Source organism: Durio zibethinus, chromosome 15 (assembly GCF_047325235.1).
Source record: "Durio zibethinus cultivar Kanyao isolate XHJ-2024 chromosome 15, ASM4732523v1, whole genome shotgun sequence".
Classification (NCBI taxonomy): domain Eukaryota; kingdom Viridiplantae; phylum Streptophyta; class Magnoliopsida; order Malvales; family Malvaceae; genus Durio; species Durio zibethinus.
Genome location: NC_143176.1, coordinates 4,953,912 through 4,979,481, shown reverse-complemented (window position 1 = coordinate 4,979,481; position 25,570 = coordinate 4,953,912). Strand labels below are relative to the sequence as shown.

Below are 25,570 nucleotides of genomic sequence, written 5' to 3'. Positions count from 1 at the left end.
AAATCAAAACGAAAGCGATGGGCTTCACCACAATCTTCCATACGCGCATCAAGGCGGAATTATCGTTATCAGTATTTTTTTTTTTTCTAATGGGTCTCAATCAGATGCAAATAAGTCATTTTATTTTTCTACATAAGTAAATATATTTAATTAATAAAAAATTACTTCTTTATTTTGAAGTGTTGACTGGATATCATTTTCAAGTATCATAATATCAATAGTTTGAGTTCTATTTTGTTGAAAAGAAAAACAGAAAAATTGGATCATTTAGGCTTTGATTTAAAGATAAATAAAATAAATAAATATTTACAATATCATCAATGTATCAAAAAAATCAATATTTATTGGTATGAGTAATAAAAAATTTGATTTCTTTGAATAAAATCTTAATTTTAAATTATGTGAATGTAAAAAATAAATTTTAAAAAATTTATCCTTTTAAGAGATTTGATTTGATTCGATTTTAGATTAATCAAAATTTAAAGTAATTATCGAACACTAAAAAATCTTAAATTAAAAAAAAAATCAACATGAAAATATTTATAACAATAAATAGAAAGTAAAGTCCCAAATGTTACTGTTTATGCACTATTTATTAAGTTTTTTAATTTTACTTCACTTGTTCTCTTTTTATCTTTGCGAATCGAAATTAGGCACGTGTTTTCATCTGGTGTTTGATTCTTAATCTTGTTTTAGTTAATTGTTAATTTTGGTTTAATATATTTTTCAATAAGAATTTTCATTTGAAAACATACAATTAAAGAATTGCATGAAAGTTGGAGTAACAGGCTGTTACTGGTGAGTTTTAAAACCTGGCATACAACCAAATGTAACAAAATAAAATTCAGGAGTTCTCTCAAAAGCAATGAACAACAGTAATCATCTAAATCTATAAATATTATTCCTAGGTACGTGTGTTCGCACTAGTATTTACCAACGTATCTAGGGTGCTTCTGCATAATGACAGCAAATGCAGTCATCTATTTCGAAGATGATGATATCAATCATAGGAGTATGATTGAGCACAAACACCTGTTTAACCTATGGAAGCAATGATCTTTTAATTTTCAAAGACAAGCAGAGTAAAAGGAGTAGTAAAGAGTCAGACAAGAACCTTAGTGAAATAAAAAATAAAACCAAAAATCTTAGATATACAGACAACAGGACTAGGAAAAATATAAAGTGCAGAAAGAATAGCAAGCTAAACCTTTTTGTGGTGAATACTATGCCGCTATCGATGGTATTTAACCATTCAGTTAGGAGCGAGCAATCGAAAGGATCTGTTTAAAAAAATTACTAATCGATTTAATTAATTTTTATTTAATAAATAATTAAATTAATTAAAAATTTTTAAATAACAGATCATAATCGAACTGATTTTTGATCGATTTGATTTTTATTATAAATAATTATTTAATCATAAATTTAATTTAATAAAATTCAAACTCAAATATCATTCAAATTAAATTATTAAAAAATTTAATAATTTTAACAATATTTTATAAAAAAATAAAAATACTTATCTCAATTTTTTTATCTTTACTTATTAAAAAATCGATTAATTTAATCAATTCGATTATCAATTTTAAAATAAAAAAAAAACCTAGTTAATCAATTTAATCAATTTAAAAAATTGATTATAATTAAAATTAAATAAACTGAACCAATTCAATCAAATTCATTCAGTTTTGATTGATTTAATTAATTCAAATCGATTTTTACTCACCTTTAATTTCGAGATACAAACCATCTAAAAAGAAAATATGATGAAAATATGAACTAAGTCTATGAATAAATTTTGCATGAGATTAGTGTGCTTGAATACAAGTAACACAAGCTGGCTAGCAGAAAAATGGAAATCCCAAAGAGAATGCCAAAAGTGGCCTTTGGGTAAAATTTTTCTTCTTTCATAAGTATGTTTATCTTCTTACCAAGGTTGCCATCTTTCTTGATGATTGTTTTATAAAATAAAATTTTCAAATGATGATTTTCATTAGCTTTGGTCCAACATTCTTACAATATTCAAATCATAAAAGATCCTTCAAAATGATGAAAATACTATTCAAATAATAAAGGATCCTTGAAAAATGTAGTGATGAAATATCTCATTATATCACTAAAAAATTACTAATATTCACAGCATTAAGTTTACAAAAAATATTGTTTTTATACTTTTTTTAGTACTATAATTCCAATAAAAATGTCTAAACTAGATTACTTGCATTGAAATTCTAAATTGCATTTAAGTTACTTTTTATTTTTTAAGGTTTGGATCAATTTTTTTTATTTGGTTTAGATCAAATTTGAATATTAAATGTATATATTAAATTTATTTAAGATTGAAAGATAAAAACTGAAAAAAATAAACCAAAAAATATATATTTTAATTTATATATATTTTAAATTTTTATAAAATAAAATTAATAATTTTATATCAAAATTTACTTAAATATATTAAAATAATATATAAAAATTTAAAATTTAAAAATTAAAAAATGATAAAATCAAACGAACATAATCGATAAAATTTAGCTCAATTCAAATTAAATCAAATGAAAATTTAGTTCAAATTTGAATTGAATTTTAAATTTCATAATATTATATAATATTCAAAAAAATCAAATCAAATCCGATCTGAATCAAATCGTTATCACTCCTAACTGCTTGACGTGAGTATAACCCAATTATATACTTATGAGTTATGAGTAACTTCCATAATAAAAAATTTGCGGATAATATAAATGAATTTTAAAATTTTTAAGAAAAATATAATAAGAATATGACAATTAAAATTTTCTTTTTTTCATTTCTATTATTTCTTACTATAAAATAAAAAGGACTAAATTGTGAAAGAAGATAAAAGTAAACAAAAAAAAAAGTAAAAAAGAAGTGAGATATAATTAGAGAAAATCAAGAAAATTAGAGAATCTTTAAATGACCTTGGTATCTTTGATTGAGATAAAAGATTGCCCATAATTAATATAAAAAAATTTAATTTCATGAATTAATTAATAAATAAAACAAAATTTAATTGAAATCAGCCCAACTATCTTTCAAATAAAGAAAAACAAAATCACAATTACAACATACAAGCATAACTACGAAAATGAGCCTTTTCATCTTCTTTCTACAACTAAAAGTCTATGATTCATCTGAGCTAGTTCCTCCAACCTCAACATCAGAGGCTCCAACTTCACCAGCCATTTCACTAGCAGGGAGCTGATTGCCTGCCTTACTAGTGAGTTCATTCTCACTGAAGAGATCTGTCTTAACAGGTACACTTTTCTGCTGCTGGAACAACATAACATTTGCGATAGCTCTAAGAGCAGCATCTACCTGACTATTATCAGCCACAGCATCCTTGTCTATCCCATGCACAGTGGGTTCCTCTAAAGAATCATCAGCTTCTTGTCTAGGAGAAGGAACAAAGAAGGGTATTCTACCTCTCTGCCTGTTATGAAGAATCATCTTCGCTCCAGTCCCCAAATCAGGTTCTCCACCCTGGACATAAGCCATTTACAAAGCATATGCTCGCTTAAATGTTATAACTTAGATATGCACAAAATTTTCATTTATTTTTGGTACAAAATAAGCCATATCCTAAAAAGAGATTACAAGGGTTAGGATTCAAAACCCGAACTTGCTAGATGACATCTTTTAAAAATGACCATATGAACCATTTGAGCTAAGCTCCGGGTTTAAATTTTCGTCTCTTTGTATACTAAAGTCAACACTAAACGAGGCTTGAAACCTAAGGTTCACACATACCTTAAAAAGTTTACCGGTTGACTGGCATAGCTGGACTAAGTAGTCATTTTCATCTTCCATGACAACAGCAGAACGATAAATATAGTTAATGAATTGCAACTCTTTCATAGTTCTATGATTTTATCATTGAAGAGTAGCGAATGGGCACAACACTAAAAGCAAATGTCACAAGGGAGGCAATCTTCCTGGTAAGGATAACTAGTAACAATTCTTTATTTCTTTTCAGTATATGTGATTAAAAATACAAGCAAAATAAAAGGAGCAATTTTAAGGATCTATGCAAATTGTCCATTGATTGGTTTATAAGGCTCTTCAATAATATCCACAAAGTAGCTCACTAGTCCTTTATCCTGTATGCTCTTTCCAAGTGCTCCTTCCTGACATGCTTTAAAACTCCTATGTGTTCAGCAGCATCCTCTAAATTCGTGACATGTACCTAGAAAAAACAAGAGTTTGATACTTAGATATGCATAAGAATATTACAAATCAAAAACATCTCCTAGTGAAAAATAACAGTTACCACAAAAAAGAAGGAAAGAAACTTCAAGGAGATAAAATGAAGAAAGAACAGCTCATGTTATTTGCATATTTTAGCTCATAACTGGAGATTTACATGGTGAAGAGATATAAGTTATCATACATAGAAGACAGCAGTGTTTTAACTTCTTAATTCCCAATCCCATAGGAAAAAAAAAAAGCAATCAAAACATTAAATATCATGATTAACTTCGACAAATGTCAAGACTCTCCCTTTGGTATGTGAGCCAACCAACAATTACAGCAGATTATGCAATTGGCTCACTCATCTATTAATAACAATGCAAATCTATTAATAACAATGCAAATCAAATTAACATTAAATTAAAATAAAATTTTCGATGAACCTAAATCTAAGTCAACAATGAGTATACTTATTTTCACAACAAATATCACATGGGATAAACCATACAAAACCCAGTTTAGATAAATAATACACCAGAAAACATTGAATGTTGATGAAGGGCAAAAAATAAAACAGCAAGTAGACAAAGAAGATACCACACCCTTCAGCACAATATCTGTTTCTGAGTCACTGTTCTGATATACATACCCAGGGTCAATTAAGAAAATCCTTTTAGTCGGTGTTACTTACTGCCACTAATTAGTCTCCCCTGGGATTGGAGCAACCTTGCAAGACATAGAAGCAAACAAATTCAACAGCAGAACTAAAGTACCGTACATAAATAAAGATGAATTAACTAAATATATTGAGAACATTATCCTTCTATAAAAGTACCAAAAAGAAAAAATCATTACATGAATGTGTGCAAGATTAAAGTTCTCAATGTGCCAAAAAAGAAAACATGGTTAATGTTCTAAATTAAGGGGCAAACAATAAGAGGTCAGGTATATCTGAAAATAAGTTAAGGAACCTAATATTAGCGCATGCATAAGAACACATAATTACAGATTAATATTACCAAAATGCTGGATTACAGAAGTAAGAATACAAGTGCATCAAGTAAAAGAAGTAAAAAGGCGAACAAAAGCATTACAATTTTTTGTTCGGAGTGTGTTGATAACTGAAGACTTGCCAAAATTTGGATACCAAATAAATCCAACAGATATCGCTTGCTTGTCACTTTTTAAGCCGGCAAATTGTCTCAGTACTTACAAAAGACAACCTACAATTGATGGAAGTCAAATTTGGTACAAATTTCAAAAGAAAATTCTAAAAATAAATAAACACAGATGGTCAACCAAAATATACCCAAAAAAAAAAAAAAAAACAACAACAAAGCGCTTCAAATGGAATATCCGTAGCTCTTTAAAAATTAAAACAGACTAGGTTTTAGCTCAAAGTGTGCCTAGCTAACAACCAAAACAACAAAAGATGTTGCAATCACTACATTTCTAAAAGATCAGGAGGTCAGAGAATTTTATATCCTGATTAAAAAATAAGACATTCTAAAGTAAAATGCCAAAAGACTTGTTAACGCTTGCATGGAATGCTAGAGTTGGATATTCCTTGGATAGAACTCTGAGCCACCCTTTCGTAGCCCAGGCAGGAACAAGATCACACTGAAAATAGGTATTACCAGAATTTATAAGCAGTTTCAGAAAACGTCATGGAACAACAACAAAAAAAAAAAGACAAATAAAAATAACAACAATGTTAGAGAAATTTCAACATGAAAATGTGACTAACCTTGTTTAACAGAAGAATCATGTGTTTATGCTTGCAATGCTCTTTCAAATGCCTCTCTAAATGACGACATCTTGTACCCTGTGGGTCCCTAGCATCCAAAACCTGTAACATAAAAGAAAATTAAGAAAAAATGACATGGAATTTATAGTTTCCCTTCTATTGCTTCCTCTTAAAGTAGGGGACAAGAAGTTATGCGTCTAACATAGATACATTCAAGTTTTTGAGTTTTTTTTTTTTTTTTTTTTTGGGTTGAGAGTATCATATCTTTATGTTCAGGTCTATGTTTAAAGTTTGATATGTTTCAGACATAAGTATGTCAGGAAAAACGAAGAGTTAGAGTAAACATCAGTGAATTTTCCTGAATGACATTGTAACAAAATAACCAAGAACGAACAGAAAACTGTAATGTCATAAAAAAATGATAAAAAATGGGGGAAGATGGGTTTAACATGTTCTTTTCTACAGAGACCAAAAACTAAGTGACAGAAGAAAGACTGACCTGGACAACATCAGATGCGTCTATTACTTTGTAGAGTTCACCCCATATATGTTTACTTTGACCCTTCTCAAACATAGTATGCCGAACTAGGTCATGGAATCCATCTCCCTCACCTGCTTCTGCAGAAGTAGAGGCACCATGCTTCTGTTCAAAGGCATCTGCAGAGTTAATATAAAAAAATGTGAAACACAAATATAAGCATCAATATTGTGTTCCTATAGAAGTTTAAGAAAGACTACTTATATTATAATCAGATGCACTTTAATATGACCCTAACTTCATCCTTCAGCCTAACAATAGTAATAATTTACCTTGAGAACCATCTGCTTTCTTAATTAAAATCTCATAATCTACAGCCAGGAGCTTTGGGCGCTTCCTCTTCCTCTTAGGTCAAAATGCATCCTTAAAAGGCTCTGTTTCTAGAAGATGAGCTCTAGCTTCCTTTATACATATGCATTTTATCAACAAACAAACACAATAGAATTAGAGAAAACCCAAATGCCAGAAAGATTCACTTTCACAGAATTCATACCTTGGCATGGTCCTTTAAGAGAGACAACGGAAGTTTCTTATCCTCTTCAAAATGACATTGTAATTGCTAGACATCCGGCTTTGGAGCTCTTCACGGAAAAATTCTAGCTCTTAATGATTCACAACTCGGGTATTCCCTGCAAAAATAAAGGAATAATGGCACCATGTAAGCGCCAAACAACACAAACAAAAACTCAAGCCAATTAATTAATGAAGTAAAACTTCACTAAAGCTCTTTCTTTATTTGTTTTTCTTTTCTTATTTGCTTTTTACTTCCTCAAAATTTATTAAAAAAGAAAAGGAAAAAACTTTATTCGATTAAAGAAAAAACAAATTAACAAATTATTCACAAAAAAACAAAAACATAATTGGCTTATACATCCAACTTCTAGAAACAAAAAAGCCAAGCAATTAATAAAATTAACAAACAAACGGGGTCTAAATTAAATAAAAAAAAGTTAATTTTTTTAAGTTACCGAACCAGCGGCGATCGGGGTGAACGTGAGTGTTGGGCAATTCTTTAGATTGAAACTCATGGCTCAAGATTTTCCCTTTACTGTCACGTTTGAGCTTCATGTAGTACATCTTGAGGCGGCGCACGGTGGCGGCGTTTCTCGAATCTTTGTTCCCGCCATCGCTTCGGTTCATGTCTGGCGAGTGCTTCGGTTTACCCCATACGTTCACTTTCTTCTCCTTGTTCTGCTGCGCCATTGTCCTTCTTTTATTGAAAAAAACGAGAGATTTGAGCGGTTTAACCCAGAGAGTGTGGGAAAGTGGAAAATGAAAGTAGCTGTTGCCGGAAGTTGATTTTTGGGGTTTATGAGGCAACCATCGAAATTGGGTATTTACACGGTTGGATCCGTTTTTAATTGGGCGGAGTTGCGTCGGGTTAATATCATCCACAATTATTTTGTTGTCAACTCAAAAAAGCAATATATTTTTCTTAATATTTAAAAGACAGTTTTTTAATATCTAATATTAATAGTATTATTATTTAAAAAATGGGGTATGCTTTTTTTAATGCAAAGGGTTTGATTAAAAAAATAAAATTATTTTCTTCTTATTTTATTTATTTTTATTTAACTTAAATATATGTTATTATAAACCACTATTTTCTAACTTAAAGAAATATCATTAAACGATACGAGCTAAACTCCAGATTCTCACAACTGTACTTGAAAATCCACTGACTTGACATAGAAAGAGAGACAGTGCATGAGATGAAGTACATAAGACAAATTTATAACAAAAAGCAAGTGATGAAGTAAAGCAAGATTAGGAACAGGGTAGATCATTGGCTGCTGCTTGATGAAACATATATTTTGTGATCTTTTCCTTCCTATTTGACACCTTCAGCTCCAACTTCCTCGTAGTCTTTCTTGCGACCAGTACGATCTTCACGTGTTTTTTGCACCTGCCTTCATTTCTTCACTAGCATGCCAATGAATGAAGCCTTGTCTGGCAAACACTGGACTGGATCAAACTAGTGGTCAATTTGGGAGAAAACCTATGCGACAGCTGTGTTGTTGCCAATGTGGGTGGCTTGTAATTGACACCACACATAAAACCAGTTTGACACCTGAAGGAAATTACAAATATATCACAATCATTGAGATAACAAACTAAAAGAAAGAGCTGACAGACAAAATAGATGATTTCCCCTTCACAAACTTAATGAAAAAGAAAAAAAATTGAAATACGAGATTTATACTGATTCACCGTCAACACGAGAGCTATGTCCACTTCTAATTGCTGTAGAATTTTAGTATGAAAAAAGAGAGATTACAAACGTGATAATAATTTTTAAACTGATTACCCATTAAGTATATAAGCATAATTAGGCCAATCAAATTACATGTGCGAAATTTTACCCATAATTTTCTTACACTAAAAATTTTGCATAGATAGGCGTAGAGATACAATCAGCGCCAGAATAGTAATTATGCTCCACATATCTTAACACTATAGCAAGTTGAAGATCTTGGTATCAAATAATACCTGGCTTGCTAAGATATCCAGGAAAACTGCAAAAGACAAAGAGAGAGAAGCTTGAAATTAACGTATAATAAAGGGAAAAAGGAGACAGATGAACTATTAATAGAAAAGGAAAAGGTTAGAAATATGCATTGATTTGAATTTTATACCTCAGTGTTTAGGCCTTTCAATAAATAGTTAACCAATCCTGCATGAACGCCTCTAACAGCGACTTGGCATTGGGAGTCCAACTCCAACAATAGCCATCTGTCCTTCAGATGCATGAAGACTTCTTTCAAAATGAAGGGATCACTCCTTTGGCTTTGCTGCTTATCTTTAACGTTTCAAACAAGTCATCTGGTGTGGTAAGAGAGGACCCTGGAATTGGTAAGAGAGAAATATGCAAAAATGGAAAGGGAAAAGTGAGATGAAGCTTATATGGGAAGTGTCAAATTTAAATCATACATTGACTACGGATTCGAGCCATATACACATGGTTTCATAAAACACAATGATTCTCCAAATCTAAATCAAGCAGGTTTTACATGAAAATTTTGCCTCAGCATGTTCTATTCGATGCAAAATAGGGAGAATTTGGTTTTGGATGATAAACACTGACAGAATTATTCACATTTCTTTTTATCCTTTTACAGAGATGAAACCAAGTACACAGCAAGCAAACATTACAATACGAACATCAAAAGCAAAATGCAATTCAGAGTAACTTGTGTAATCGAGTTACTTAGCCTCAGACTATCAGGAATTGCCACAAAACACCCGATGATTAAGAGAGAAAGGTAGAAATAAACGTGGGATTGAATCGCATACCGTTTTCGTCCGGCATTTAACCAATTAATTTGATTGATTGCAGGCATCTGACCGTGAACGAATCCACTTGCGTTTTCACCGATCATAGCCCTTCACGAATGGATCCAATAGAGACTTGGCATAGGGATGGTCCCACTCCATGTTTTCCCACAACTCTTTTGGTATTATGTGGATTATTTGGAGAGAAGGTGGAGGAGATGGTTGGTCATCTTCAAGCAGGGGAAGATATAGAGGGATCCTCTTTAATTTTCGACAAAAGAGTATCTCAACTCTTTGAAGAGAATCACAAACCAATGCTCCATTTGCACTATAAATGCTCTTCAATTTTGGCAGTTCACACAATATCAAATCCCTTAATTTGGGAAGAGAAAGTTTGATAGTATTGCTGCTATCAGTTCCTTCTCCCTCCAATTCTGACTCTGATGCTATTATTTCCTCCATTTCCTGACAAAAACAAACACGTAACTGTACCAAATTTTGGAGATTTTGCAGTACACAGTCAGAAGAGAACAACTTCTTTACTTTTTCACAACCAGTTATATCAATCTTTTCAAGACCGGAAAAAATACCATATGGCACTGGGATAAACCATGAGAAAACTGGCTGCTCTTCAAGAAACTCAGCAATGCAGTGAATAATATTCAATTGTTGAATATTGGACGGAAGCTTAGCACCATTTCCATAGAACTGGCAACCATTAAATTCAATGCATTTTTTATAAAAGAAATCATTGCCGATTTTTCCATCACCAACACGAATCTTGTATTCACGAGGCCCTCGTGTTGGTCCAGGCAAAGCTTGAACATAACTGCTCAGCTCCTTCAAGTCGTAAACGTCCCTTCGAAAATTTCCAACTTTCTTAGCCCGCCTATCTCATCACCTCCGAAGAATGTTTGACTTCTTTTAGAACGTTTATATCCCACCAAGTGCTGAAGGCGTGAGAAATTTGAAAATATTCCATCTGGGACCTTTGTCATACCTGTACATCTCAAATTAAGATATTTGAGATTTACCAACCTTTCCATCCCATGAGGGAGATTCTTCATATGGGTTGCTTCAAGGTTCAACTTCTTCAAAGCTTGAAGTTTCGAGACAGATGGCATATTCTTCAAATTTGTACAATAACCAAGCAACAATGAAGTGAGAGTTTCCAAATCAGAGATGGAATTTGGCAGGCTTCTAAAACGATTCCAAGAAAGATCAAGAATCTTGAGTCTGGGCATTTGCTCAAAGAAACATTCTGGAATTCTCAATACACCGCATGCAGGCAGCAATAAGGTTGTGAGCATATGACATTTTGGTGGCGGCATTTCTGGTGGAATTTGCATTCCATAATTCTCCATCAGTGAAACCTCATCTAAATCTTCTGCCCATTCTTGCACATGTGGTATCTCTTTCAATTGCATGCCAGCTCTTACCAAGAATCTTGGTCTTACACTTGTGATGCGTAATGCCATGTCCCTCACAAGGTCATGCAACTTCACGGTATCTGCAAATTTGCCATCTTCCAACAAGCAACTATTTTTGAGTTTATTCAGTATGGTAAACCCCTGATCAAACTCCGCTTGCGAGCTATCCATTTCTTGCACAAGCCCGTCTTCAATCCAAAGTTGTATGAGCTCAATGGGAAAGATTTCCCAATCTTCGGGATATAATGCACAGCAGAGGAAGCAACGTTTGACTACTTCATTTTCTAAATGATCATAGCTAAACTGGAGTTTCTGAAATACCTTCTCATCTAACCCAGTCACGCTTTTTACACGTCTACTTAATTCATTTAGTGCATTCCTCCATTCATGAATGGTACTTATGCCCTTCATACTTCCAGCTACTGTGACAATAGCTAAGGGCAAACCAGCACATTGCTCAGCAACAGATTCCACAATTGGCGACAGGTCTGGATTATTCGAAACATCTCTACCCACTTTCTCTAAGAACAAATTCAATGCATCTTGTTTTGGAAGAGTAGGCATTCTTACTTCTCGACAATCCAAATAGTGACACACATCCAGCTTTCGGGTTGTTACCACTAATTTACTCCCATTAGAAGGCTCGGGGATTCCTACTTCTTCAAGAGAAAGTTTGTCCCACAGATCATCTAAGATTAACGCATACCTGCCTTTTTGGGTCAACGTTTCATGCAGCTTCCCTGCCCTTATTGCTTCATCCTCATCTTCAGGAAGTTCTAGTTTCATTGCACTTGAGATGCCTTTTTGAATTTTGAAGATGTTCAACTCCTTTGTTACAGTGATCCATATGACAATGTTGAACTTTTCAGTCTCTCTTAAAAGTTGGTTGTTGATGAGTTTCATGATTGTTGTTTTACCCACCCCTCCCATTCCCCAAACTCCAATCTTCGAAACATCATCATCCATCAAATATGCCCAAATTTCTTTCATAATGTTCTTTGCAACTTCACCAAATAAGTTGGTTGTCGACAAAACCTGTCCAATCCATTGAGGATCGTCAATAACCAAACCATCAAAACTCTTTCCTTGTTGAAGAAGTTCTTCAACTTCTTGTATCCTTTTTAAAACGTTTGCTCCAAGGAATCCACGTGAGAGAAGACTGCTTCCTCTAACTTCGTTTTCAAGATCATTAAGTATTTCACCATTGATCCTTTCAACATTTTGAAACCAAATCTCAACTCCTTTCTTGAGTTTCTTTCTTGGTTGCAGCTCTACAATCTTTTTTGATTTATTGTCTTCCTTCATGGCATTTAGGTCCACCAATTTTCTCTTCAGGGTGACTAAATTCTGATCGAGACTACAGTAATTTTCCAAGTGTGTGAAAATCTTATTTGCCAAAAAGTCCATTGCAACAAGTACCTACATAGCACCCCATATGTACATTAGAATGCTTTTTTAGGTCCATACACTCCTTAAAACGACTTTTTATTAACATATTTATCAAGTAAAGAAGCACATATTGTTTTACAAAAAGTTTCCTATCAGAAGTTTGATCGTAACGATATATTGTTAGTCCTATAAGGGAAATTTTTTCCCTTAGGAAATTAACAAGAAGAAGAAAAGGAAGAAATAATGCCAATATAGACTACAAGAGCTATAAGCTAAAACACTATGTGTCAAATTTCAGGAAAAGATATGATGAGCAACTTCTACATTTCTATGGTCTTTTCTATGTTATTTTGGAATTAGATAGCTCCCTACAAAGCTCAAACTGTTCATGTTTTACACATTTCTATTTGTCCCTTCACTAAATTAGAGTAAAATGGAGAGACTGCCGAATCATTAGGATGTCGTCATAAAAAAATCTGTACTTAACTCCATTTGTCACACTGACAAATTATTTGTTCAAAGGTGGGCAGATATAACGCTCATCATAGGGCTGGTTTTCAAGGATTTCTCATTTGTAATCCAAACTTTTTACGAATAAAATTCAGATTTCATGACAATGGCTAAGCATTTTGGTCCAATTCTATAGCCTTTTATCTAATACTGCTTGATCTTAATACCATGCGCCTAACGAAAGCATGGAAAGCATGTGAAAAATATTTTTAACAAGTTAAAACAGAAATAATCATAAAGAAATTTGTCAAAAGCTAGGTAGTTTTGCACCCAAAAAAAAAAAAAACAAAAGACCATCCAAAAGGGGCAGAGAAATATGTCATTAGAAGTATAAGGATCCTGTGCCAAATGAGACCATAGAAGCAATCCAATGATTGAAAATGCAGATATTTTAATGGAAGAGCTGTATTAGTAGGGTTAATAAGTCAACATTAAAGTAAAAAGTGGGAAGAGGACAAAAATAAAACAAATAACACAACAAAATAGGAAAATTATATAAGAATAGATGCTTGAAAGAAAACCAAGCAAACAAATTACATCCCTGCAATCAATTAGAATCAAATGAACCAGAGAATGGGAAGTAAAAATTACCTGACTTGACTGGCTGGCACTTCTTGAGAGATTAGAATTGAAAAGAAAGCAGTGAACAAAGGCCCAAAAACCAATGAACCAGCAAACTTCCTTGCCAATGTCCCAATGCTGCTAGAATAGATTTATTGGCCAAATATATATATGTATATATATATATATATTAATAATCTATGTGGCCTATAACCAGGGGAGGTTCTGGAATAATCCAATTTCTGATATCTGTTGGACTTCAATGAAGTTTGAATAGGGAAATCTTGTGTGCCTAAGCTATACCGAGAAAATGTCATTATAAGCATTAAAAGAAAACAGTTAAGCAAGTTTGTAGCATTTTATAGAAATAGAAAAGATGCGTAAAATGGTAAGTGAAAAAGTACCCTGAGTCTTTACTTTTAGACTTAGTAATGTGTTTGTCCAGTTCTCACTAAAAACAGTTGGATGTTCAAAGATCAAGATAAGAAACAACATTTTCGAAAAGAAGCAGGTGACTGTGTATTCTTCGTACGTGTTGCTGATAAATGCATATGTAGGAAATAAACCGATAATATTCCAACAAATCAAGAAATAAAATTTTGACAAGATAAATTTTATTTTCAAGATTCAGCAATCATTCACTCGTACAAGTTCAACTCTAAGTTTAAATCCGCTCATCATGGATTATATCAACTCTATTTTCTGAAAGTATTGGCTTCTTCCTAAAAATTAAAGTAAAATAAAAGCTTACTTCCCTAGCCCCATCTTTTTTTTTTTCTTTGTCTTATCTGGGCATGGGGTCTTCAAAAGCATTTGAGATTATGGATTATTGTGGATAATTGCTACAATCCAATTATGATAATCAAATCATTTATTTCTTCTTCCAATCTGTTACAATCTAGCTCTTGATTTTATTTTTTGGCCTTTCCAGGGTGAAGCCTTTTCCTCAACTCATATCACCAAACCATCAGCTCTTAGAAACACTAAGCAGGTTACATAAAATTAAGACCTAGGACTGTTAAGTACTGTAAAATTTGCCTTTCTTATATATGGCAAATTGAGATTCATCAACTATCAACACAACTTCCTTATAAATATATGGAAATTCTAAATATCAGATCTCCAAAGACTCACAGGAGGCCTAAGATCCTGACGTGTCCACCTTACCACCAGTAAGCTTTTAAAATATTTTGTTCCTTTTCAGTAATAACATTACTGCGATCATACTTAAAGCTAAAATGAATGATTTTATTACAATTGTTCAACTTGCTTGTTATCTAATTGTTTGACCAAATATTTATGTTCCAATCAAGACCGTAAAATCATCTGAACAATGGTTTTAACAAAGTTAAAATACAATCATTGTAAAGTGAAAACAAGCATGTCATGGTAAGGTTGAAACATAATCAAAGCAAGCAAATTGCCACCCAGTTTATGAGCCTCCAAAGAATCAGAAGTAAAAATTACCTGCTTTGAACCCCTTGATGGCTGACCCTTCTGCAAGACCTTGAATAGGAAAATAAAAAGAATAAAGAAAAAAAGGGCCTAATCAGATAACAAGAAGCAAACTCCCTTTCTAACAATAGAACCCAGGTAGAAGACGAATATGGAGCAAAGGAATAATTAATCAAGTAGCGGCAGAGAGAGGTGGAAGTCTGTGTTGACAACTTGATTGATATTTGGTATTTAATTACAAAGAAATAATAGCGTCGTGGAAAGAATAGTCAAAAGTGATAACAATAAAAAAAAATACAAAAGTGATCAGATTAAAATTTTAACAAAAATCATATATAATTTTTTTTAAAAATGTATTTTATATTTAGTACGTTAGAACTTAAAGTTAATTATGAAATAATAATTCTCATATTTTATACCTATTTAACTCGAAATAAATATGACTGAAATACAAATGGTAACGACCAAGGAAAGTGCAAAGAAAAATAAGCTATGGGTCATTAATTATTGTCTTGGTGCCATTTTCTGACTTTCATGGTAGGTGCCACAGGGCAGACTCAAAGCAATTAGTGCATTCTCGTAGTAATTTCCATTCTTAACCATTTTTCATTTGCTTTTGCTTTTTGTCTGTCATGTCGGCATTTGCAGTCAACTACCGAGTATTGCATGGTATTCCTTTTTCCTTCTGAGCGTAACATTTGGATACCCTAAGGAGGAAAGTATAAACTAGGCAAATCCAAAAGAAAAATAATTGTAGAAAGCCAACATCAGCAGAGAAAGAGGAAAAGGAACAGCATTAATCAAGTAGAGAAGAGAAAACAAAATCATGCCAAGTATGAAAAAGAAACATAATACCGGAAGTAAAATTTCATACCTTGAGCCCCTAGAATGGCTGATTCTTCTGCAAGACCTTGAAAAGGAAAAAGCAGTGAAGAAAAGACCAGAACCCTGGTTAAAGAAGTGTATGGAGCAGAGAAACAGTGAATCAACTACTGGTAGGAGGCTATGCAAATCTGTGTTAGCAACTTGATTGATATTCACTCAAGGAAAAAGACGAGGGTGGGATTTGGGAATAAGAAAAGAAAGTGCTAAGGAAAGTGCAAGGAAAAGCAAGAAAAGAATGTACCAACTTGATTGATATTCACTCAAGGAAAAAGATGAGGGTGGGATTTGGGAATAAGAAAAAAAAGTTCTAAGGAAAGTGCAAAGAAAAGCAAGAGAAAAATGAAATCAACAGGCTATGCAAATCTGTGTTAGCAACTTCATTGATATTCACTCAAGGAAAAAGATGAGGGTGGGATTTGGGAAGAAGAAAAGAAAGTGCTAAGGAAAGTGCAAGGAAAAACAAGAGAAAAATGAACCAATTCAACAGGCTATGCAAATTTGTGTTAGCAACTTGATTGATATTCACGCAAGGAAACGGATGAGGGTGGGGTTTGGAAAGAAAAACGAAAGTGCCAAGGAAAGTGCAAAAATAAAGCAAAAGACAAATTATGAGTCAATTGTTATAGTCTTGGTGACACAGGCACCTCCATGGTGGGTGCCACAAGAACATGTTTAAAGCAAGTAGCAGTCTTTGTTGATTTTTTTCTTTTGTTTAACATTTTGCTAGAACTTCCAGTTAAATACTAGTAGCCGTTTTCACACTGACTTTTCTATTTCCAAAGCTTTTTTTTTTTTTTTTTCTGAATTTGCTAAAAGCCTAAAATTAACATTTGAATACCCCTCGGAAGGAGTACCAAGTAGGCAGGATTTACTGAAGGTCTAAGACACTGATGCAGGTAGAATCTTGGAAAGGATGAAATGGGAAAGAATCAGGAATGGCAGAGGGAAACACAGAGCGTAAATATGCTTGAATTACATTGGATTACTTTCAAAATTAAGGAAGAACATTAACCAGCAACTACAAATCAGAGTTTGCTAGTTACAAATCGAATTAGATGGCACGTTTGTTTCATCTTGAACATCATCATCATCTGGTAGCAATATAAACTTTAGAATCTTGTGAAGTCTGGCAACTGGTTTTACTTGCTTTCTTGGAGCTCGATTTGGGTCTATTATACATTTTCCTGAGAAGAGATTTGCTTCTGATGGACCTGTCTCTTCATGTACTACAGGGGAAGTTTCTGCAAATCATAATTGGAACAACAAAATTCTTAATTCACACAACAAAAATGTTTAATAAACCTAATGAACATAAAAAACAATGGGTTGGGACAGTAATAAAAGGGTCCATCCCGTAAACTAATTGAAAGAATCATGGAAGCAACTTTCCCAGCAATCTTGATATGCAATTGAAACAGAACAAACAGAATGAGCTTGTATCTGCATTAGTAAACAAACCCCATGCATTATAATTAAACTATTCTCGGCTTGAGGTGGGAATGCTATGAAGATAATAAAAAATGGACAAGGAACTGCATCCAACTAATTTCCCATGAGACCTTGCTCATACGTTCCCTAACTGGCATAAAGATTTCACTAAAATTAAGAATAAGAGACTCAATGTAACCTCAAAATGAAGTCTGGTGGTCTGTTCGCTACTTACACAGTTAATTCTTCGATGGTATTTGTTTACCATCAAATAAAAACTAATGAAAGGATACTTGAACTTACAATCCTCCCATGCATGACGGAAGCAAGTGTAAAATGATAACAAAAGAGAGAACGGGAGATAATTAACCACCTCCCAGTTAAGCTCAAAGTAAGTATAACAAAAATGTTGCTCACCATCTTCAGAGAAAACAAAGCAGGTCCCAATTGTTTCTTCATATTCTCCGATCTGTAAATTCAAAAAGATATTAACTTAAAAAATGAAAATTTCATGAATTAAAAACTTTCGCATGTCAGAAACTGCTTGGTGTTTATTAAAGTTGAAATCAAAGAGTCAAAATATAGCAATAGCTTAGGCCTATTGTGGACCACCAAATTCCTAGTTTATAGTAAAATTTATGACAAACGAACTTTTTTTTATTTTGGGTGCATATAAGTTTGAGGTGAGGAGAGGCTTCCTCATTCCAGGACCAGGACAAAATGCAGGCCTAGACTGCTGGCAACGGAACTTAAACCTGAGTCTTACAAGCGAAGTATTTGAACTTTACCAACTCAACCAACTCCTTTGATAATGCGAGAGAGGAATGAGTCTAACAGATATGGTAAAGAACAAAGAAGAGGGCAGCAAGAATCCTTTAGATGCCAAGAATTCAGAAATATATAATGTCTGGGCTGATTGTGAATACTAAAGATATAAACATCAATAAATAAATACAATGACAGTCCCTAGTAGTTGCGTAAGTATGGTCATCAAGGAATAAAACTTTCAAAACATAAATAACCTGGAACCTTTCTTACCAAAGATAAACATGAGATTTTGCAAGCTAACAACTCACCAGCTTTACTTGTTCATCTATGATTAATATCGGATTCATCATATCCAGACCCTGAAATTCATTAACAAACTGATGATCACAATATGGTAAAATAAAAACAACAGGGAAATCTTACGCAAAACTGACAAGAAAATACCATTTCATCAACTAAACAAATATTCCCAGCCAACAAATATAATTAAGAAAACAAACACTATCCTCTATATTAATTGTAAAAAGATCATCAAAAGCAACAATAATGCATTGCAATCAAACCAAATTCAACAATTTCAGCCATGGCAGAGCTCCAATCAAAGACCCAAAAACATAAACAGGCCGAAATTTATCTCATTGAACAATTAAAAAAAGAAGGCATACACATGAGTATACACATTTGTATAAATTGAGTTCTTCGATAATGAAAGCAATTGCATGAACAGTAGTGCCAATACTAATCTTCTCATCTCAATATTCGAACTCAGAGATTAAGACTATTTGAACATACCTTTACTTCCAAATACAAAAAAAAATAAGTAGCAAAAAGAAACATCCCAAAAATCTAAATGCTTCAGACAATTAAAAGACATGAGATTCAGAGCTCACTGAAAGAGTGTAAGGTGCATTTGGGGGAATGTCAATCTGCCCAGAAACAGCATCAAGATCAAGCAATACATACTCTGACTCTCCTTGTTCCTCTTCATGCCCATCTGCCTTCTTATTTTCCTCCATTACTATAACCCCAAAAACAAAAAGAAGAGCTTGAATTAGTAAGGGAAATTCGGTGGTAGCTATGGCGTTTTGTTAAAGGAGGCGAGTTAGGGTTTGTTAAAAAGAGACTAGCTAGAGTTTGTCTTAGAGGTAAAATGCTTTGTTTTATGGCTGCAGTTGCCACATACGCGCGAGCGAGATCTGAGAAAAAAAGGAAGTCATGTGGCGGTTCTTTGAAGTTACACGTGTCATTCAATTTTCAGACAAAACAGCGTGGGAGAACGACAACTAGTGGAATCCACGACCAAAAACAAAACCGAACAGACTCTTGCAGATTTTCAGCTGTAAAGGAAAAGCCATCGGCAGTTCCGTTACTTTAAGTCAGTTAACCAATCATTCTGCGACACGTCATCTATAGAAAAACATCCGGATACGTGTCAAAATGTTATGGACTCCATTGACATCTATCATCGGACTGACTTTATCAAATATAATATTATTTCACAATTTTTTTTATGTGGTATTTGTTTCCCATAACATTAAATAAAAAATTATTGTATCATATATTTTAAACACGAAAATTTTTTTATTAAATATATATAATTTTTATAAAAATTTTAATATTTTTTTCGTATATTTTCAATTGATATCTTATCTAAAATTTACCAATTTTAATTTAAAAAAAAAAAGGGTCAGGATTGTCAGTAGGATGACTTTTACATTTTTTAAAAATATATATATATTTTTTTTGCCATCCTTCTTTTAAATTAAATAACAAACTTTTGAGCTCAATTTCCACTTCAAATTTTTCAGTATGAGAAAACAAAAAGCATAAAATAATTTGCTTCTTTCGGTAGTGATTGATCTTTAAGTAAATTCTTCCTTTTTTTGTTTTGTTTTTATCCAATTTCAAACTTTAATATAATTCTTATAATCCTCTGCTTTTAAAATTTTTTTTTCTCAGATAAAACAATCAAATTTTCTCTTCCCAAAACGAAAATCAACCGTGATCTAGCGATCCGATCCATCCCATCTGATGATTAGTTTCCAATCAAAGCATCAACCGCAATTCAATTTCTCAATTCTCCTCCCTACCGATGCTTTCTTTATTATTTGCTTTAATTGCTTAAGATTTCGCCTCAAAATTTGATCTTTTCTTCTTTGGTTTTTTCAATCAAAATCCTAAATTCCCTCTTTCCTTTTCAAAAAATTTCTTTTTTTTTCAATGGCCGATCGGAATAGGTTATTTTCGATCGAGGACTTACCATCCCATTTAATTTTGGAAATCCTAACGTCCGGTCAACGGTTAAGTGCCATTGACCTGGTGTCGCTGGAGTTGACGTCGAGAACATTCGGAGGGAGTCACGGGGTTTACCCGACGAAATTCAGGTCGCTGGTTGATTTAGCGGCGTTTCAGCTATGCACAACGAATGGGTTATATATAGGGATGAGTTGGAGTAGTCAAATGGAGGTTTTTGAAAGGTGTGATAGGAATTGGAAAAGAGTTTTGAGGTTTTTGCAGTCAGTGGAGCAATCTTCGGATATGGTCCAAACCTCTGCAGGCAATGTAACTATTTCTTTTTTTTATTATTATAACTTTGATTATATTATTACTTTTAAAATGAATAAATATATACTTTGGTTTTTGTGTGTTAAGTTTAGAAATGGTTTAGAAATTAATTTTGATTTAGATTCTGTTTGGTCTTTTATGGTTTGCATTTTTTTGGCTTGTTTGAACATAAAAGGAAATGGTAGTTTCGAAGAAATTTAAAGTTACGATCTTAGTTTTTGTGCATAATAATAAAATGCGAGGTCTAGTTTTATATAGCGTAATTACAATTTTTTGTTACAAAGGAAGCCGGTTGGGGATAGGATAAGGGGTCGCAAGTGTAACTGCGAACCCGCCTAATGCCACCTCTTGTGGCTGCATGAACCAATTAAGCTAAACTCTTGGTTTGTAGTAATTGCGATTTAATTGGTGATCAAATATGCTTTACAGCAATTTTTGAAGTAAGAAGAAGGAAATAGTGGAAAGTAAGTAATAAAAGCAATAGCTAAAGGAAGGCTTAACTTATGCTTAAGTCGAAATTTGGCTGAATTCTATCATGCTTTAACAGTAGATTATTTTGTTGGGTTGCATTTTTACCCTGCTTTAACGATTGGTTGTTTGATAATTTCTTATCATTCATATTTTTTTGCTAGGAAAAGAAGACCTCGTTTCTTATTTCACGTCGATAGTGTTTTTAGATCTCTTCTTTTTCTGCCTCCACCTCTGATAGATGCCATATTGCCATCAAAAGAGTTCGGTTTACTCAACACTCATTATCAGTTTGATTTACCAGATGCAGGTAACAACCGGAAGGTATCACACATTGCTAATTAGCAACTCATCAGTGTACTCTTGTGGTTCCAGTTTGTGTGGTGTCCTTGGACATGGTCCTGAAACAACACAATGTGTTGCATTTACAAGGATTTACTTCCCTTCTACAGCTAATGTGGTCCAGGTGTCAGCTTCTCAAAATCATGCTGCATTCATTTTGCAGTCTGGAGAGGTTTGTTACTCATCTTATTTCATTTCCATTTTTTTAGTTAGAAATAGTGTACTCAGGGTGCATTTTGTAAAGGAATCATACATTATCTTTCCCTAGCAGATGATGTCAATATAATTTCTTTACAATTGCACATGCATGTTAATGTTTGATGTGGTTGTGAATGTTTGATCCAGCTGCCTTTGAAAAAGTCAAATGTTACCTGACTGTGAGCGCTGATAAGATCATTGAGTTATAATTTGGGTAAGGTGGCAAGGTTGCATTTTTGAGCTCTGACTGAACACATTCGGAGATAATTGTTTAGAGCTACATCTAGTGAACACCTCTTCAAGTGCTATTTGTTATGGACATGGCAGCAAATGCCAATTGAAAATAATATGTATGCTACATACTATGTAGCATGTTGGCATGCTATGCATGGTTTGGTTGTCTGGACTCTTGCATTGGCTGGACAATTAGTGCTGTCTGACGTGAGAGATTTAACCTAAATCTGAGTAACTAAGATGTGTCTTTCTGAAGTGTAGACTTAATCACTCTAGTTCTTATTTATTAAATAGGGGCAATCTTTTCGTTTATTAAGTGCTGGATCAATTCCTAATATCTTGATTCTAATAAAATTTTATAATAAGTTATGAAAATGTGGACTGTACAGAATACTTTCTTGGGATTTTAGGTGAAGGGTTTGTAATGGTAGCAACCTATTTATGGTCTTCATATATTAAATTCAAGGTCAGAAGCAAGCTAAACCTAGCCCAGAAAGCAGAGTGTATAAAATTTTGAGACTGGTTTGGTTATATAATGAGCTCTGTTAGGGTATGGATGGCCATTTATGAGCTTGCATTGCTGGCTCTGATGGCTGATTAGTTGAGCAGGCCTTTGGTTGAAGTCAGTTTGCTCAGGTGAAAGGCTTGAAATTGGCGGACTTGAGCCAAACTCCACAGCTTTGTTGAATGAGCTGGGTTTACTTCTAATCTAGCTTGACATGATGATCCAAGCTTATATTGCTTGATTGTTTTACAGCACCATAAACATGTTTTCTCATCTTTGAGATGCATTAGTTGAGCATGCTTTAAGTGATCCTTGCCTTTTAATGTATATAAAGTTAAGCTGTTTTGGCTAATTTTATATGTTATACACCCACTTTCTTTTATGGTCACAAATTTGTCGGTGCATGCATATTTTAGCATTTGAACATTGAAATACATATGCAATAAGTTACCAAGTGGTTGCCATATTCATATTGTCACCAATTACTTATGCAGGTTTTCACATGTGGAGACAATTCATCTTTTTGTTGTGGCCACAGAGATACAAGCCGCCCCATTTTTAGACCAAGGCTTGTCGAAGCAATGAAGGGAATTCCTTCTAAAGAGGTAGAGTACTTATCACTCTCGTCATGGTGTAACATGTAAATAACAGTTTTGTTGAGGGTGGTAGCAGCTTGTGCTAGAGGTTATAATATCTTATTTGTATTGGCTGTACTTTTTGTTTTTTCTCGCATTGATGCTCTTTTATCTCTCCTTATTTTTTGGAGTCATTTGAGGAGGAGTTGTAGTTGAATGTTCAGAATGATCAGCTTACGTTTTTGTTCCCATGCAGCTGTTTTCTGTCATCACTATAACTATTTAGTTTCATAGGTTGATGATTGTCCTGAAACCTAACAAGTATTATGTATTATGCTTTCATGTGGTTCAGGAGAAGTCATTATGCAGTATTGTTCTGTAAAATGCTGTTTAAGCTTGTTGATGAGCAATGTCTAAGACTTTAGCCCTCCAAAGCCAAGTTGTTTCATATAGGTTAAGATGTCATTTGATGTTTAAGGACTGAGCAAGGATAATTTTTGCAATAAAGCATACTTAATATAATCTGAGAGTTGATTTGAAGTTAGACTGTTACTTTTATCATGGCAATAATTTAGTACGAAGTTTCTTCATCTTCTTTGCAACTTAGTTTTGAAGATTTCAAGTCACCTAACAGGTACTTATTTTCTTCCGAAACTATTCTTGTATAATATTAGAAAGGTTGAACTTGTTTCAGGTAGCTGCTGGACTGAATTTTACTGTGTTCCGTACAAGACAAGGCCATGTTTATACATGTGGAACTAACACACACGGCCAGCTGGGTCATGGTGACACTCAAGACCGGCCAACCCCAAAAATGGTTGAACTGCTTGAGGGAGTTGGCTCTGTAGTTCAGATTGCCGCTGGTCCAAGCTATGCATTAGCTGTAACTGACAATGGAGTAGTTTACTCTTTTGGTTCTGGCTCTAATTTTTGTCTTGGCCATGGAGAGCAACAAAATGAGTTCCAGCCACGTGCAATCCAGACATTTAAGAGAAAGGGTATTCATGTTCTTCGTGTCTCTGCTGGTGATGAGCATGTTGTGGCTCTTGATTCCAGTGGATATGTGAGCCCCTGCATTTGAATTGAACTTTTCTTGTTGATATGCTTGTCTTTTTGTGGTTTGACAATTTTCTATGCTGGTTGTAGGTATATACCTGGGGAAAAGGTTACTGTGGTGCATTAGGCCATGGAGATGAAATCGATAAGACTCTTCCAGAACAATTGATCAGCCTTAAGAGTCGGCTTGCTGTGCAGGTTACTTTCATTCATCATTATAACATTGCCGATGGAGTAAGATGTTTGAGTGAATCAGAATATGCAGTATTTAATTCTAATAGTGCAGAAGACCCAAATCGAACTCTTCTTCCTACTCGATTTTTTTCTCATTTTCTTGTGGATGATTTTTATGATTCATTCATTTAATTGTGGCTTGGATACACATCGAAACTGATGGGAGTTTTGGAAACTCTTAAGGCCTTCTTGCCTTCTTACCACATATGCAACTTCATTATGAGCACATGCCAAGTTGGCTCACCTCCTAGCTGGTTCAAAATTGTATTGTTTTTGCAGCACACTATTTCTCTTAATGAATTCAAGAATTGGACTTTGATGTGCTGGTAATATTTAGTTGTGAGTGCACATCAAGGCTTGCTGACATGCCTATAAGTATATTGAAGCTGACATGGATGCTTATCATCTCTATTCTTCACTATGCATGTATTCCTTCATGACTATCTTTGTCCATGAGAAGAATCCAGTTGGTTTTGTTTAGTCAAATGACATGCTTTGCTTGCATGACTGAATGACAATGGTTACCATTTGATGTAGGTTTGTGCAAGAAAGAGGAAAACATTTGTTCTGGTTGATGGTGGTTCTGTCTATGGCTTTGGGTGGATGGGATTTGGAAGCCTGGGGTTTCCAGACAGACGCGTATCTGATAAAGTTATGAGACCAAGAATCCTTGATAGTTTGAGAAGTCACCATGTTTCTCAGATTAGCACAGGTCTGTATCACACTGTGGTGGTAACTAACCAGGGGAGGATGTTTGGATTTGGGGACAATGAGCGAGCACAACTAGGCCATGACAAATTGAGGGGTTGCCTTGAACCTACAGAGATTTTTATTCAGGAAACGGAAGAAGAAACAACTCTTCTTTCAGAAAGCAGATGAAATGCAATGAACTTAACATCTGCCTTTGTGGAGGTTCGCATTGTGTTCTCATTCCAGAAGTGAAACACTGTTTCCCCCCCTCATAAAATTTCTTGTAGAATTACATGAAACATGAATTGTAACTGTGCACGCTGGTTACCAACTGTTGTATTTTTGAAAGTTGAATTTGTAGCTCATGATGATTGCTTTCTCCCCTGCTTTTATCGATTTTTATCTTGAAGTTTACCTATTTGAATTCAGAAGGTTGTTTTGATCTTTATTTCCCGTTTTCTTCTCTTGCAATTTGCAAATCATCATAACTATGGTCTGAATTCTTTATGC

At 33.7% G+C, this 25,570-nt stretch overlaps 3 protein-coding genes and 1 pseudogene across 5 annotated transcripts; 1 reads left to right on the top strand and 3 right to left on the bottom strand.

Annotated features, from left to right (window-relative positions):
* Window positions 1-3,008: 3,008 nt before the first annotated feature.
* On the bottom strand, window positions 3,009-8,023 carry LOC111301674 (nuclear/nucleolar GTPase 2-like; annotated as a pseudogene). Its single transcript, XR_016328081.1, has 11 exons — window positions 7,463-8,023; window positions 6,988-7,123; window positions 6,767-6,896; window positions 6,456-6,613; window positions 5,957-6,058; window positions 5,729-5,829; window positions 5,303-5,437; window positions 4,807-4,942; window positions 4,104-4,204; window positions 3,769-3,826; window positions 3,009-3,501 (listed from the first exon to the last, which is right to left on the bottom strand). The product of XR_016328081.1 is annotated as a nuclear/nucleolar GTPase 2-like (transcript).
* Window positions 8,024-8,158: 135 nt separating this feature from the next.
* LOC111302312 (uncharacterized) lies at window positions 8,159-19,527 on the bottom strand. The gene is made up of 9 exons (XM_022898242.2): window positions 19,084-19,527; window positions 18,502-18,552; window positions 17,843-17,894; window positions 15,987-17,238; window positions 15,125-15,163; window positions 13,688-13,954; window positions 9,131-9,338; window positions 8,985-9,010; window positions 8,159-8,565 (listed from the first exon to the last, which is right to left on the bottom strand). The coding sequence occupies exons 1-4, from the start codon at window positions 19,207-19,209 to the stop codon at window positions 17,033-17,035; spliced, it is 435 nt and encodes a 144-aa protein (XP_022753977.2). The 5' UTR covers window positions 19,210-19,527; the 3' UTR covers window positions 8,159-8,565; window positions 8,985-9,010; window positions 9,131-9,338; window positions 13,688-13,954; window positions 15,125-15,163; window positions 15,987-17,032.
* On the bottom strand, window positions 9,864-12,604 carry LOC111301673 (putative disease resistance protein At1g61300). The gene is made up of 2 exons (XM_089744209.1): window positions 10,806-12,604; window positions 9,864-10,656 (listed from the first exon to the last, which is right to left on the bottom strand). Exons 1-2 carry the CDS (start codon window positions 12,602-12,604, stop codon window positions 9,864-9,866), a joined length of 2,592 nt encoding a protein of 863 aa, XP_089600335.1.
* Window positions 19,528-19,957: 430 nt separating the features above from the next.
* LOC111301672 (ultraviolet-B receptor UVR8-like) lies at window positions 19,958-25,474 on the top strand. Of its 2 annotated transcripts, none has more exons than XM_089744442.1 (6): window positions 19,958-20,755; window positions 21,391-21,740; window positions 23,000-23,110; window positions 23,775-24,143; window positions 24,227-24,334; window positions 24,908-25,474. In XM_089744442.1, exons 2-6 carry the CDS (start codon window positions 21,468-21,470, stop codon window positions 25,247-25,249), a joined length of 1,203 nt encoding a protein of 400 aa, XP_089600568.1. In that variant the 5' UTR covers window positions 19,958-20,755; window positions 21,391-21,467; the 3' UTR covers window positions 25,250-25,474. The 2 variants fall into 2 exon arrangements, with proteins under 2 accessions (XP_089600568.1, XP_022753241.2); XM_022897506.2 differs by having other exon boundaries at window positions 19,962-20,755; window positions 21,531-21,740.
* The last annotated feature ends 96 nt before the right edge of the window (window positions 25,475-25,570 follow it).

Excerpts from the sequence above, each read along its gene's own strand:
- LOC111301673 (XM_089744209.1), bottom strand. The coding sequence starts at position 12,604 with ATGGACTTTTTGGCAAATAAGATTTTCACACACTTGGAAAATTACTGT. Across the intron at positions 10,657-10,805 it reads CTCCCTCATGGGATGGAAAG|GCGGGCTAAGAAAGTTGGAA; the intron begins GTTGGTAAATCT and ends GTGATGAGATAG.
- LOC111301672 (XM_022897506.2), top strand. The coding sequence starts at position 20,414 with ATGGCCGATCGGAATAGGTTATTTTCGATCGAGGACTTACCATCCCAT. Across the intron at positions 24,144-24,226 it reads CTCTTGATTCCAGTGGATAT|GTATATACCTGGGGAAAAGG; the intron begins GTGAGCCCCTGC and ends TGCTGGTTGTAG. Across the intron at positions 24,335-24,907 it reads AGAGTCGGCTTGCTGTGCAG|GTTTGTGCAAGAAAGAGGAA; the intron begins GTTACTTTCATT and ends CATTTGATGTAG.
- LOC111302312 (XM_022898242.2), bottom strand. The coding sequence starts at position 19,209 with ATGGAGGAAAATAAGAAGGCAGATGGGCATGAAGAGGAACAAGGAGAG. Across the intron at positions 18,553-19,083 it reads ATGCACCTTACACTCTTTCA|GGTCTGGATATGATGAATCC; the intron begins GTGAGCTCTGAA and ends AATGAATTTCAG. Across the intron at positions 17,239-17,842 it reads CTTTGTTTTCTCTGAAGATG|AAACTTCCCCTGTAGTACAT; the intron begins GTGAGCAACATT and ends TATGATTTGCAG.